The 14,602-nt window shown below is 41.4% G+C and overlaps 1 protein-coding gene across 1 annotated transcript in view; it reads right to left on the bottom strand.

The window, feature by feature from the left end:
- Positions 1–14,602, bottom strand: part of LOC137561379 (platelet glycoprotein 4-like) — a 130,813-nt gene that overhangs the window by 26,769 nt on the left and 89,442 nt on the right. The window contains exons 4-6 of the mRNA XM_068272676.1: positions 11,603–11,779; positions 3,677–3,768; positions 2,948–2,997 (exon numbers count right to left, since the gene is read on the bottom strand). Coding sequence (XP_068128777.1) covers positions 2,948–2,997; positions 3,677–3,768; positions 11,603–11,779 — 319 coding nt within the window. The remainder of the gene's footprint in view (positions 1–2,947; positions 2,998–3,676; positions 3,769–11,602; positions 11,780–14,602) is intronic.

Consider the following 14,602-nt stretch of genomic DNA (forward strand, 5'->3'; position numbering starts at 1 on the left):
GGCAACTATACTAGCTACCTATACTGAGGCAACTATACTACCTATACGGATAGCAACTGTGTTAGCTACCTATACTGGGGCACTTATACTACCTATATTGGGGCAACTATACTACCTATACTGAGGGGAACTATACTAGCTACCTTTACTGTTGCAACTATACTACCTATGCTTGGCTACCTATACTGAGGGTACCTATACCTGACTTTTTATACTGGAGCACCTATGCTTGTTACCTTTACAGAGGGCACCTACACCTGACTTCCTATACTGGGGGCACCTCACCTATAGCTGTCTATCTATACTGAGGGGGACACCTATGCTTGGCTACCTATATTGAGGGCGCCTACACATGAGATCATATAATGAGGGCACCAATACCTGGCTATCTACCCACCTATACTGAGTCTGAGGGCATTTTTTGGGGAGGGATGCACCATGGCTATAACGCGCAGTGCAAATTGTCGGTGCTGTGTTATGAATCCAATTTTTTTTTTGGGGGGGGACCTTACTGTCCCACAGATTGTTTTTATTAATATTCCTGAAAGGTCCTAGCCTTCATTTTTAAGTGTATTCAGGATATTGCACTCGAGTTGCGGCGGCACTTGTCATCCATTTTGTGGTTATTATTAGTATTTTTGTATTATACATATGTGATGTGTCACGGAGATCTGAGCATTTGGTGTAATGTGTCACGACTTCCAAAAGGTTAGGAACCACAGTCCTAGGAGATAGGAGAAAGGGTGAATTGCATATGGGCCTGCGTGTGTGTGTGTGAGTGTGTATATACGCGCACGCAAAAAGGATGAAGGGGGGGGCACCAAAATCAGGTTTCGCTCAAGGCGCTGTGAAACCTAAGGCCGGCCCTAGTTACGGAGAACATTTCGGTACATTTTATGAATTGAACTTTGGCAGTTCTTCTTATGTGGGAACATTTTGGTTTTGCTTTTTATAAGGATGACAAGGCTGGTCTTGTTATAGTTACAATATTGCAGTACTTTCTTTATGGGGTTCATACTGAAGCAGCATGTATTCTGTTGAAGGTTGACCACAGCTTTACTTTTTATGCAAATGTTATAATGGCTGTTCTCATTATATGGGGGCACAATAGGACCCTGGAAAGGGTTGTACTACATCTTAATGGTCCAAAATAGTCATGGAAAGGCATAAGTTAAGTTTCACACAATCCTACTTGGGCTGGGCTGAGCAACATCTGTATTCATATATAAGCCTTCCATAATCCTCAACAATAAACATAGATTAATCACAGGAACAATAATGTGTGTTTAAAGGGAAACATACCAGGTCCAGTCATTTCTAGTTTTTTTTTTTGTAAATAACACCTGGCTGTGTATTTGCCCATCATATGGTCACTATATATTGCCAAGGTCTGTGATAGATTGCTATGAAATGTCTCATTTATCCAGGTCATATTATTTCTAAACAAAAATAAGGTAGGGTCAGCTGGATACTGTTTAGTTAAAAAAAAATCTTCTCTTATATTGAGCAACTTGTTGTACTGAGGGATATTTTCACCTCTGTGATCTATTATGCCTAAAAGAGAAACGGATCTCTTTTGAGGATTAGGAGGTACATATTTTGGGTAGAGAAAGGAACTGGTTCAGAAGAGCAGTGAAATCAGTGATTTGTGGCATACTGGAGCAGCCATCTGTAAACAGGGGAAGGTAGGAAAGGAGGCCTTTGACAATATTTATCCACATTATGTAATGCTGTTTTATCACCCTTATCTAGACAACACACATCATTGTCCTGGCATTTCAACATTAACTCTGCATTTTGCAGATTGCAGGAGTCGAATTGGCGGATGATTTGAATGATCACATAAAAGACTTGCATTACCCCAAGGATGTAAAGGGTGGTGTGTGCAAGGGGAAAGAGACGTTGATTGTGTCATTTTTTATTTTTGAGTAGGAGCACCAGTACAATTATGTTGTGCTTGTTTTGCATGTTCAGTTCAAATCTCAATTGGGAAGGACATGTGGTCTGCAGTCCCATGGTAGGTAGGGGTGTGTGTGTATGTGTCCTCATTGCATTGCCACAGTTTTATGTCTATTTACTAGGCTGTTTGCTGGCTAGATTAAATGGATAACTTTTATAGTATAAATGTCTGGGAATCTCCTTCACTCATTAGAACTAAAAAAAAGATTCTTAAAGCGAATCCGAGATGAAAAACTAACTATAACAAGTAACTTGTCTATATATCTTATGTAAGGTTTAGATGGTGTACACAGCAAATCTAGCTGCAAACAGTTTTAATAGAATATGATTATTTATTCCTGTGATACAATGACAGCGGCCATGTTGTTTGTAAACATTACACAGAGGCAGGCTTATCTGTATCTTGAGCCATCAGCCTAATCCTCTCTCCTCCTCCCTCCTCCCCTCTGCCTCTGAAATCTCTGGCTAGTAACACCTCCCCCTCCTCCTGCCCAGACTGAGCTCCCATGAGCCCATGCTACTGCCTTGGCTCTCTGAAAACCTGTGGGCGTGGCTTTTTTAGTTTATAGGGAATTAATGTATTAAAACAAAAAAGTATTTGGCTTGAGGAATGCCCTATAAACAATAGGAAAGGAACACAATTATGCAATGAGTAAAAGTTCACCTCGGATGCACTTTAAGAGGAGTTGTGAAACATCTTTGGGGAGCTAAACGGTGTCCAGTTGAAGCTACCTTATTTTGTTTCCTTTGGTTTGAGACAGAATTACTTTATAACACCCTTTTTACTGAATGACCAAATGTTTTTTTTTTTTTTAATTTACACCAACAAAATATATTCAATGATTAGTTTTCAGACATAATTTCCTTTGTCGGATCACCAGAATCAGCATCAACCTTTTTTGATGCTATGAGTGTGCTAAGATGGCTGCAGTTTTCTCATTTATGAAATGACAACAAGGTTCACAAAGAGAACAGATGTTACACATACCTGTACCATTTATCATGTCGCAGTAAGTATCATTCCAGTAAGACAGTGAACTAAAATCAGAAGAAGAGTTTACAAATATATTTTAGCTTTACAGTATAATATAAAATGTAGAAAGAGGTTTAAAAGCATAATACATTGCAGTTCATTATTTTTCGATTAATATTTCCTCTGCAAAACGTTGGCTTACTCATAACTATGCTGCAACTATCTACGAGAATCATCCAGAAAGCAAAAGCCTTTTGCTTTTATCTGCGATGCAAGGTAATTTAACTTCCATTAACTGTCTGGTCAACCTCTTTTCTCCTTTGACCACTTGGCACTCGATTGCAGGATGCCAATAACTGTTCAGCAGCAATAACATGAAGTCCTTCGCCCTCAATTCCAACCCATAGGTGAGCAGTGTGATGCTACTACAACAAACACTTGAAAACCTTGCAAAAAGATATAAGAAATGCCTAAATAATTGTGGAGAAATAATCAGAAAATACAAGTTACAGTGAGTAAAGTAAAATAAGTGTAATGTTTCTGGGATTGATTAAATTAAAAAGTCTGTTTCTTTCCAGATGACCCCCTTATTAATATTACATGCATTGAGTCTTGCACAGAGTTCAGAAGAGCCAAAATATAAACAAGCTATTACTAACAAATAGTGCTAACAGCGTAATTGTTCATTTGTGAAATTTCAACAGCATTTAGTGACAACAGATAACAAAAGATTGAAAAATTTACCTTTCCCCCATGTATTTATCGATTATGGCAACTTTACTGATATTCTCCTTTCCATTAAACACAATGTAAGGCCCGTCACTTGTTCCATTATACTGAATTTAAGGAAATGAAAAAATATATGTTGATTCAATATGAAGTATGTAAGAATTCATTACACTTATATTCCTAGAAAGATATATAAATAGGTGCTTACATATTATCCCGTCTGGAAAGTTTGGCAGTTTTTTGATAAAGTTCTGTTTGCTCCCCCAGGAAGATATGACCATTTTTGGAAAGCTGAAAGACCCAGATTGCTGTTGCATCGGGTCCTGAGTCGGTATAATGCTCAGTTCCCAAGTTATGGGGGTTTGAAGGAGAGGTGTCCCCTGAACTTGGCTGCAGAAAGTGCAATTACAGAAGTACGGGAGGAACCCAACAGGATGATAAGCAGCACACCCAGAAGGTCTTCTTCTTCCTTCGCAGCATAAATCTGTGTCTTCAAAACATATGTCAAGTGCCCTGGGTCTCTCATTACAGATAAAGGAGCAGCACAGCTATTTACCCTCATCTCCTCTCTGTCTTACTGGCATGGGCAGGAGACTCAATTCCACTGTGCTCTCTGCAGCAAAGTGCAGGGGACCCCATCCCCCAAACCACCTCCTAACTTGGGAATGGGGCATCACATTGACTCAGGACCCAGTGCAAAGGAAAGGTAGGACTTCCAGCTTTCCAAAAATGGTTAGATCTGGCTAGGGGACCAAACAGAACTTTAACAAAAAGCTGCCAAACTTTCCAGGAGGAATAATAGGTAAGTACCTATAGATATATGACAAGAATATGTTACCAGTTTTCTGTTTCATTTCTACATGTTACAGCAGCTCTACTGCTCAGTATATCTCTGCTAATCAGGGCAGTTTGTTGGGTAAATTACACCCAGGGCATGGGTGAAAAAGTTGCACACAACCCTTCCCTCACCACCTTCTCACCCCTCATGTACTTCTGACCATTTTCTGCGATGCAGTATTTAGCACCCAATATAGGTAGCCTGGTATAGATGTCCCCAGTATAGGTATCCAGATATCCCGGTAGGTGCCCCCAGTGTAGGTAGAATAAACGGACTCTGCACTCTCTAAGTCTTCTTTATTTAGAAGCGAGAGTGTTCGCTTCCAGGACTGAAAAAAAACATTTTTTGACTGTGGCCATCTTGTGGCCAAATAGTAAAACTACATCTAAATACTTTTTTATGAAATAAACACACATTATTACATTTAAAATTAACTGTTTACCTCCCACACCAAACAATACCCAAATAAAATTTTTAATGAAAAAAAAAAATTGCAATAAATAAACAACAACAAAAAAAACATAAATAGTTACCTAAGGGTCTGAACTTTTTTAATAGGCATGTGAAGAGGGTATATTACGAACATTTTTAAAATTATAATCTTGTAAATAGTGATGGACGCAAAACTGAAAAAATGCACCTTAAATTACAAATAAAATATTGGTGCCATACATTGTGATAGGGACATAATTTAAATGGTGTAATAACTGGGACAAATGGGCAAATAAAATACATAGGTTTTAATTATGGTAGCATGTTGTCAGAATCCGGTCTGCTGGCCTTGATTCCCTGGCCAGTTTTGTTTACTATGCAGGTTGCATAGTTCAGTCCAGGGAAAAGAGGCCTTTCTGTCAGTTTGCAAGGCTGACTGATTTGCGTCTACTTATCTTGCAATCTGCTTGTCTGCTTCCTTTGAAGGTTTCCAGTATAAATGTCACTTCCTCCCAGAATTCCTTGCTCGACATAGTTCCTGATTTGGGAAACTAACCTTAGAGTCTCAGCATGTTTGTTGCTATATTTTAGTGTAGTAGTTAATTCTTGGAGAGTGCTCCTTGCACTCCTATTAGTGCAGTCAGGTTTGTGTTTATTTGTACTGCCTATTCTGTCTTATCTTGTCCGTGCGTTTGTACTGTCGCCAGCGGTGGCTGACAGTGAATCGTTCTGTCCTGTTCTTAGATCGCATTCGCCCTAGTGTTAGAGGCGGTGAATCTCCCTTGTCTGAATCTTGGAGTATAACCTTAGCTGCGGTTGCTACTGGTTACTCCTTCTGTCTGTTTTGTCTGGAATGAACGCTTGCTGTTGTCTGCTGTGAGACAACCGATTAGCAAGCCTTCCCGCTATCTGTTTGTCTTTGTTCTCCGTGTTCATTTGTTAGTCAGGGTTGGTACGCTTTGTCACTGTTGCGCTTAACATGCGGTGACCGTGCCGTTAACGCGCTGGTCACTGTTGCGCATAATGTGCGGTGACCGCGTTTAGCTACTTCATTTGTTATTTTCCTTGGCGTTCAGATTGTACTTATTTGCTGTGTCTTCCTTACTATTCATGCTCTGTCTTTGCTCAGTCTTGTGTTGCTGATAGCAATCGCCTCTCTTGCGATTAGCTTTCTCATTCTGGTCTGTTCTGATGTGATATGTCTACTGTCGCTGGGTGGCGACTAGATTGGTAGACATTCATATAGTTTGTCTCTGTTCTTGCTTTCTTCTGTGTTGCTACTTTGTTGCCCAGGCTTGCTTAATCGTACAATTTCAATCTGGCATCTGTGGCTGCTCAGAGGACTTATTCCTCTGTACTCCACAGCTCCATCTGCTGGTTGGAATTTGCCTCTACAAATCTATATTGGATACTTTGCTTCTTTGATTGTGGCGATTTTCTTCTGCTTCAGCGCACGTGGTGTGCGCTGACTGGAAATCGCCCGCATTTCATTACACATGTACTATTTTAACACTATAATGGCCGGAAAATGAGAAATAATTATTTTTTTTCCATTTTTTCTTAATATTCTTGTTTAAAATGCATTTAGAAAAAAATAATTCTTAGCAACATGTACCACTCAAAGAAAGCTTAATTGGGGGTGGAAAAAAACAAGATATAGATCAATTCATGGTAATAATTAGTGATAAAGTTATTGGCGAATGAATGGGAGGTAAAAATTGCTCGGATGCATAAGGTGAAAAACGACTGAATGCTGAAGTGGTTAAATGCTCCCTCAAAACTCACTTTTTCCAACAAGCATACGCTCTACTTTAGGCCATTCCCTCTTTTGATCTTTGGCCAAGTTCCATTCCTTACTAGATAACCTAAAAACAGACGGGCCCATATGCAATTATTTTTTTGCTCCTGACTTTTCTCCTAGGAGATAATTTTTCATCTTCTAGTTAAAATAACTTTTTATAAAGGTTTGCAACAACAAAGTACCAAAAAGTAGGTGAAAAAGTACTATCAAAATTATTTTAAGTATTTTTTTGCTTACTGGTGGCTTAAAAAGGCATTTTATGGACAATTTTGAAAATATCACCTAGAAGAAAATTAAGGAGAAAAAGTTAATTGCATGTGGACCACTGCCACTATGTACAGCGTGGCAATGTATGGATACACCTTATCTATGGATACATCCCATATACCACACCATACCATCAATTTTTTTGTTCCAACAGTCTTGGAGGGATCTATCAGTCAGTGTCAAACCAATAGCGGTGGTTTTGTTTGTTAACTTCACCATTCACATAAAATGATGTATCCATATAAATGGCCATATTAAGGTGTATTCATATAAATGGCTCACCCTGTATTATGTAATATTGTATACTACCCTACCTCGCCCCCCATTCCTTTGATTGTAAACTCGCAAGCGCATGGGTCTCTTGTCCCTTTTGTGTCTTGGAATTTATTATACATTTTATTTATTATATTACATTTGTCACTTGTAATGACCAATTCTGTATTTTGTACCCGTTCTATATTTTATATATTGGTGTACACCACCGTCTGCATTATTATGTACCCAATATTTGTTTTTTTACTTTGTACAGTGCCACGTAATGTGTTGTCGCTTTTTAAATCAATAAAAATATATGTAGTGATTTGCTCACCATGCTATATTACAAGATCGCAGACAGGTGCTTAGCACCAGTGATTTTTCAGTCTATTTGTCAGAAGAATTTGTCAGCACGCTGCTCTGAAGCCCAAGAGAGTTTTGTTCACAAGTTTTGAATATGACAAAATCCATAGTCAGGCTGAGAGTCATTTAAGGGGCATGCAGGCCTATATTACTGAATGTAAGACCAAGCAATGAATGGCATTTGGTGAGGTGTAGCATTTATGCTATAAAGTGAATCTGAAGCAAAAGTAAACTTGTGAGATTGTTGTTACTGATTTATAAAGTGTCAACATATTCTGTGGCACTGTACAAGGTAAGAAGCAAACATGGGGTACAAAATTATTCAAACAATGTAGGTCTGGTATATAGACAGAGGCACTTGGCTATATACCAAACCTACACTAGTTTTTCCCTGTAATTTGCCTGGTGAAGTGGAGTATCTAATAAATGTTATTTTTTGATACAAAAATAACGGATTTAGGTCTGTGTGTCTATGAGGGAGGTAAGTCCGCCACAACTTCCCTCTTTTAAACGTTTTTAAAACAGTTTTATTCTATATTTTGGTTTCAAAATTGTCTAGTCCACCCTGGGTGGAGGGGTGTTACCCCTTGTCCTATCTACAGAAAGTGACTTCTTAACCTGAGTAGGGTCAGGTCATAATATCCTCACCTGCCTGTACAGTGTTTGCCTATTTGGTAACCTACGCTTGTGAGTATAACTACCTTATGTTATCTACCACCCATATTGTGATCTACAAATATACTACACAATACTGGGCTTTCGGTCTCCCCCTTCTCTCTTTTTATACAAGTTAAAAAATGTTTGGTTGGACTTGGGCTTTAATCTGCCAGTACAATTGCACTAGTCATGTACAGGTTTTAAATGATCAACATGGCAGCCATACTCTGTATGCCAGTCTGTGATAGCTACATGAAAATACACATGTATTAAGTACCGTATATACTCGCAAGCAAGCCGAATTTTGGACCCACAAAAAGTGATTCAAAAGTTGGGGGGTCGGCTTGCTTGCGAGTGATGTGCCTGTCCCCCGCTCCCCCTGCCCTCTCCCACCCGCTCCCCCCACGGCCGCTGCTATTACCTTAGCTCCGCGGCTTCCTATTCCCTGTCCTGCTCGTAATTAAACAGCAGCTCGCCCCACAGTGGCTGCTGCGTGATGACGGAGGAAGTGCAGAGAGAGGTTCCCATAGTAACCAGGAAGCCGCTCTCTGCGACTTCCTCCGTCATCACGCAGCAGCCACCGTGGGGCAGAGCTGCTGATAAGAGCAGGACAGGGGAATAGGAAGCTGCGGAGCTAAGGTAATAGCAGCGGCCGTGGGGGAAGCGAGGGGGGGTGGGGGAGGCCTTAAACTCGCTATCCTGGGCACTATACTAGCTATCCTGGGCACGATACTAGCTATCCTGGGCACTATACTAGCTATCCTGGGCACGATACTAGCTGTCCTGGGCACGATACTAGCTATCTTGGGCACTATACTAGCTATCCTAGACACGATACTAGCTATCCTGGGCACTATACTAGCTATCCTGGGCACGATACTAGCTATCCTGGGCACTATACTAGCTATCCTGGGCACTATACTAGCTATCCTGGGCACGATACTAGCTATCCTGGACACTATACTAGCTATCCTTGGCACTTTACAAGCTATACTGGGCATGATACTAGCTATCCTGGGCACGATACCAGCTATCCTGGGAACTATACTAGCTATCCTGGGCACTATACTAGCTATCCTGGGCACTACCCTGGGCATGATACTAGCTATCCTGGGCACGATACTAGCTATCCTGGGCATGATACTAGCTATCCTGGGCACTATACTAGCTATCCTGGTCACTATACTAGCTATCCTGGGCACTTTACTAACTTACTGAGGCACTACCTTCCCATACTGGGCACTATACTAGCTATACTGGGACACACTGGGGGGGATCATGCGGCCAGCATTTCCTACCCCCGGCTTATATGAGGGTCAATCATTTTTTCCTGTTTTTTCAGGCAAAAGTTGGGGGGTCGGCTTATATGCGGGTCGGCTTGCTTGCGAGTATATACGGTATTTAAAGTGTACCCGAGGTGGCATGAGGAGATAACCATGTGTACGTACAGTGCCAAACATATTAATTACTAGGTTGTGTTTGTTTTTTTGTTGTCCTGCCTGAAAGGACAATAAACCTTTAGGCATGTGAGTGGCAGCTGTTCTCTTTTTTGGAACCTTCGCGGATCATAACCTCACTGATAGGGAATTAGAGCCATAACACTTTGTCCTGCAAAGACAATTTCTGACAGCAGGCGATAGATAAAGATTAAAACTACTTTTTAAATTTTTAAACAAAATGAAACCATGGGATAGCTAAAAAAAATATGTAGGAGGATAGAATTGATTGTTTATTCCATCAGTTTCTTTTCAACTTGGGTTTGCTTTAACATTGAGTGTTTGTAAACGGGATGATTTTGCAAAAGTAAATGGGAAAATGGGTGCTAGTAAAAAAGGGTGCACAGGGATAGTGGACAAAAAGGGCGCCGCCATAGACTGCAATGCAAAATATTGGCTATTCAACGCCCGACAGGAAAAAAGGGCGCCCGAGAAATAGCGGTCACAGGGATCGTGTTAACAAAATTTTTCGTTTACAGAATAAGGTTTATAACAAATATCGTTTACAAGTTCGTTTTGAGATTGTGTTATACTTATTTTTTCGTTTTTAAATTTCGCTTATATCAGTTTTTACTTATTATTTAGTTTAAAAATTTTGCTTACAAAAGTATAACAACTAAATTTTCGTTTACACTTCTTTGATCATTTAAAAATTTGTTTTCATATGATTAATGCGTAAACACCGTTTTCAACCTCATTGTATTAGAAATACATCGCTTTTGGTATTAACTTTGTTTTTACACTTATAATGCGTTGATTATACAGTAGTTACTAAAATATCGCTTTTAATATTACTGTTATTTTATGTTTGTTTTTACACTTATAATGCGTTGATTATAGTTACTAAAATATCGCTTTTAATGTTACTGTTATTTTAAGATTTCTAATGCTTGTAAGGCTATCTATTGTATTGTATATATTTATATATACTTTTCTCTATTTATAATATTAATGTATACGTGATTTTAAGGCTATTTTAAGGCTATTTATTCTATTACAAATATATAAATTATTTTATTTATGTTATTTGTAGAGAAGTATTTTAAGGATTAAATATATTATTGTTTATATGTGTTTAGGGTGTTTGTGCGATGGGGATGGTTAGGATTAGGCATTACCAGGGGGGTCTAGGGGTTAGGGATAGGTACAGGGAGGGTTAGGTATAGTTACAGTATAATATATGCAATCAGGGGGTGGTTAGGGTTAGGCACCACCAGGGGGGTGGTTAGGGTTATGCACCACCAGGGGGGTGGTTAGGGTTAGGCACCACCAGGGGGGTCTTAGGGTTAGGCACCACCAGGGGGTCTTAGGATTACTCACCACCAGGGGGTCTTAGGGTTTGGCACCACCAGGGGGGTCTTAGGGTTAGGCACCACCAGGGGGGTCTTAGGGTTAGGCACCACCAGGGGGGTCTTAGGGTTAGGAACCATCAGGGGGGACTAGGGGTTAGGGATAGGTACAGGCAGGGCTCTGTGTGAGAGTAAGGTTAGGTATAGTTACAGCACAATATATGTAATATATACAATTTATTAAATTATATATATTTAAACAAAGAGGGGTCTAGGGGTTAGGGATAGGGAGAGATCTGTGTGAGCCTACAGTTTGGTATAATTACAGTAAAATATCTGTAAAACCTACCATTGCATTGCTATGCTTAATACAAGTGTAAATATCGTTTTTGTTATAGACGATATTTGACGTTTCTTTTCAGAATTAGTGCACATCTATATACTAATCCAGGTTTTTCATAAAGTATGAAATTCAGTTATACAATCTCTAATCTTCCATTATGGGATGTGTTAGGTTCAGTAATACAATATTACAATACATACCGGGTAGAACACTCCAGTGTTTTTATCAGGCATGACTAGATCTGGTATCTCTGCCAGGAAGGGACATCTGTAGCCCCATAGGATTTCCTTAACACTTCTCTCTTGGAACAGCGATGAGTTAGATGTCCTAATGTACGTATTAATTAATATTGGTGCGTCAAACAAGGCAGGGGCAGCCTGATTTAAACAAAAAACAGTAGTAAGTAAAAAGCATATTAACAGCGAATCAAGACATATTGCTTTAATCTTTTAGGTATAAGTAATTTGCTTGTAGCTGTGTGACACAAGCACCAGTATGGATTATAAATGTTCTATGTGCCAGTCACCTTTTGCATGAAAAACATCAATGTGATAGCTAAATTCATCTGATGTCCATCGTGCCTGAAAGTGTCTTCTCCAATAACATTTACTGCAGCTGTGATCAGGGCCGGCCCTAGACTTTTTGCCGCCTGAGGCACAAAAATTTTTTCCGTCGCCACCATCGCCAGGGGGGGGGGGGGGGCTCTGGGGGGCCGCCGAGATGGAGGGGTAGCTGGCAGGACGGGGGTATTGGGCCTAGCGGCGGGGAGGGGGTCGTACCCCCCCCCCTCCTTCGCCTGGGTCCCCCGAACTGCGCTCCCCTCCAGCCTTACATAGAAGAAGCAGCCGCTATTTGTAAGACGCACGGGCGGGGAGGACTCACCTCTTCCCAGCGTGCGCTCCACTGACATCACTTCCTGCAGCGTTGCAGGAAGTGACGTCAGTGGAGCGCACAAATAGCGGCTGCTTCTATGTAAGGCTGGAGGGGAGCGGAGGACGCGGGACCCAGGCGAGGGAGGGGGGGTACGACCCCCTCCCCGCCGCTAGGCCCAATACCCCTGTCCTGCCAGCTACCCCTCCAGCTCGGCGGCTGGCTCCCCGCACGGACGGGCGGATGCCGCCCCTGGAAATTTGCCGCCTGAGGCAAAAGTTTCACCCCGCCTCATGAACGGGCCGGCCCTGGCTGTGATTCTGTTTTTGAGCTCATTCAAGTCAGCAGGTAATGGTGGAACATAGGCAGATATTTTAACATATCCCCACAAAAAAAGTCAAATGATAAGGATGAGATATGTAGAAAGGCCCAAGCATGTGTATATGTGTGTTAAGGTATCAGAGTTGGGACGAGGTCCTCCAGTGCCCAAGGCTGAGACACCAAAATGCGCCCCTCCATCCCTCCCACCGCAGCCGTCACATTAGACTAAAAGGCACCCCAGGGTCCCCTAATCCCCCAACACCTTAATTTCTAGTTATTTGGCTTGCAGTCACTGCCATGTATCCCCTTTTCTTATTTACCTTCAAACACAATAGGGGAATGAAAGCTGAGTGAGTTTTGACCCCTTCTACGCTGCGCCCTGAAGCCGGAGCCTCTCTCGCCTCTGCCTTGGCCCGGCCCTGTAAGATATTTGAGAAGAGAAAATGCCCTCCTTTTTTCCCTTCCCCTTAGCTAGCACTTATTTCATATGCCATACCTTGTATACTTATTTATTTGTAAATAAACCCACTTTATATCAAGGGGCCAGTCGGTATTAAGAAACTAGCATAAACTAGAGTACATTCTCCACATGATGTAATGTCCGGTGACTTTGGAGGTCAAGAGTGGAGTGCCAAGCCATTGGTCCCGTGCACCACAAACATGGACATAACCTTGCTAAATCTGAGGAAATGCCATCTGTTGATAGATACCATCTTGTAAATGACTAAGGTTTAGGAGCGAGTTGTGGAATCTAGTCGTTAGAAACTCAATGCCATGTATGCTTAAATGCATAAAACTAAAAATACAATTATAAGAGTTAATTTGTATGTATGTACTAATGGTAAATAAACAGGACAGAGAATAGAGCCTCTCTATTTTTATTTTCAGTCTGAGACCTGAATTTTTATGACTGCATTCTAAATAGCAGCCATGACAGTCGGGTGGAAAATGTACTTCATTCAGTTTTAAAATTGGATCATTGAAAGACACTTTACAGTATATTTAAGGTTAAGTCTAGTTCAGAGAATGAGAGAATGAAAGAGAATATTACTGTATCAAAAGCAAATTAAATCAACCAAATTCAACATTTTCTGATAATCCCCTCAATTCAATCTACTTTTTTCTACCTAGTTTTCGCCTCAGCAATATTCTAACACCACCAGCAAGGATGAAAATATTCGATTTTGCATCTATTCATTGGTACTTCTTCAAATGCACAGTGGAAAGTTATTTTAACTGTTTTGGGTTCCATGATGTGAGTCTCATGTCTGAATCTTCTATGCTAAAGATTCCAGGACCTGAGACTCATGTCCAACACTAAACGCTGTCACTGCCGCAATCGCATCAATCAGTCATAAAGTTGAAAAAAAATGTTTTGAAAGTTTAAGTAACGGATCCATCTGAAAATGGCGCCTGCGAATAATGGCGCACGGTGTTGCCGCTAATCTGTGTGCCGTTTATCGCTATTTAACGTTAAAGCCTTATTGTTATTTAACGTTAAAGCCTTATTGTTATTTAGCGTTAACACACAGAACCCTCTCTGTACCTATCCCTAACCCCTAAACCCCCCCTGGTGGTGCCTAACCCTAACCACCCCCCTGGTGGTGCCTAACCCTAAGACCCCCCTGGTGGTGCCTAACCCTAACCACCCCCCTGGTGGTGCTTAACCCTAAGACCCCCCTGGTGGTGCTTAACCCTAAGACCCCCCTGGTGGTGCCTAACCCTAAGACCTCCCTGGTGGTACCTAATCCTAACCACCCCCCTGGTGGTGCCTAACCCTAACCACCCCCCTGGTGGTGCCTAACCCTAAGACCGCCCTGATGGTGCCTAACCCTAACCACCCCCCCTGGTGGTGCCTAACCCTAAGACCCCCTGGTGGTGCCTAACCCTAACCACCCCCCTGGTGGTGCCTGACCCTAAGACGCCCCTGGTGGTGCCTAACCCTAACCACCTCCCTGGTGATGCCTAAACCTAAGACCCCCCTGGTGGTGCCTAACCCTAACCACCCC

This window comes from Hyperolius riggenbachi, chromosome 3 (genome assembly GCF_040937935.1).
Source record: "Hyperolius riggenbachi isolate aHypRig1 chromosome 3, aHypRig1.pri, whole genome shotgun sequence".
NCBI classification, from domain to species: domain Eukaryota; kingdom Metazoa; phylum Chordata; class Amphibia; order Anura; family Hyperoliidae; genus Hyperolius; species Hyperolius riggenbachi.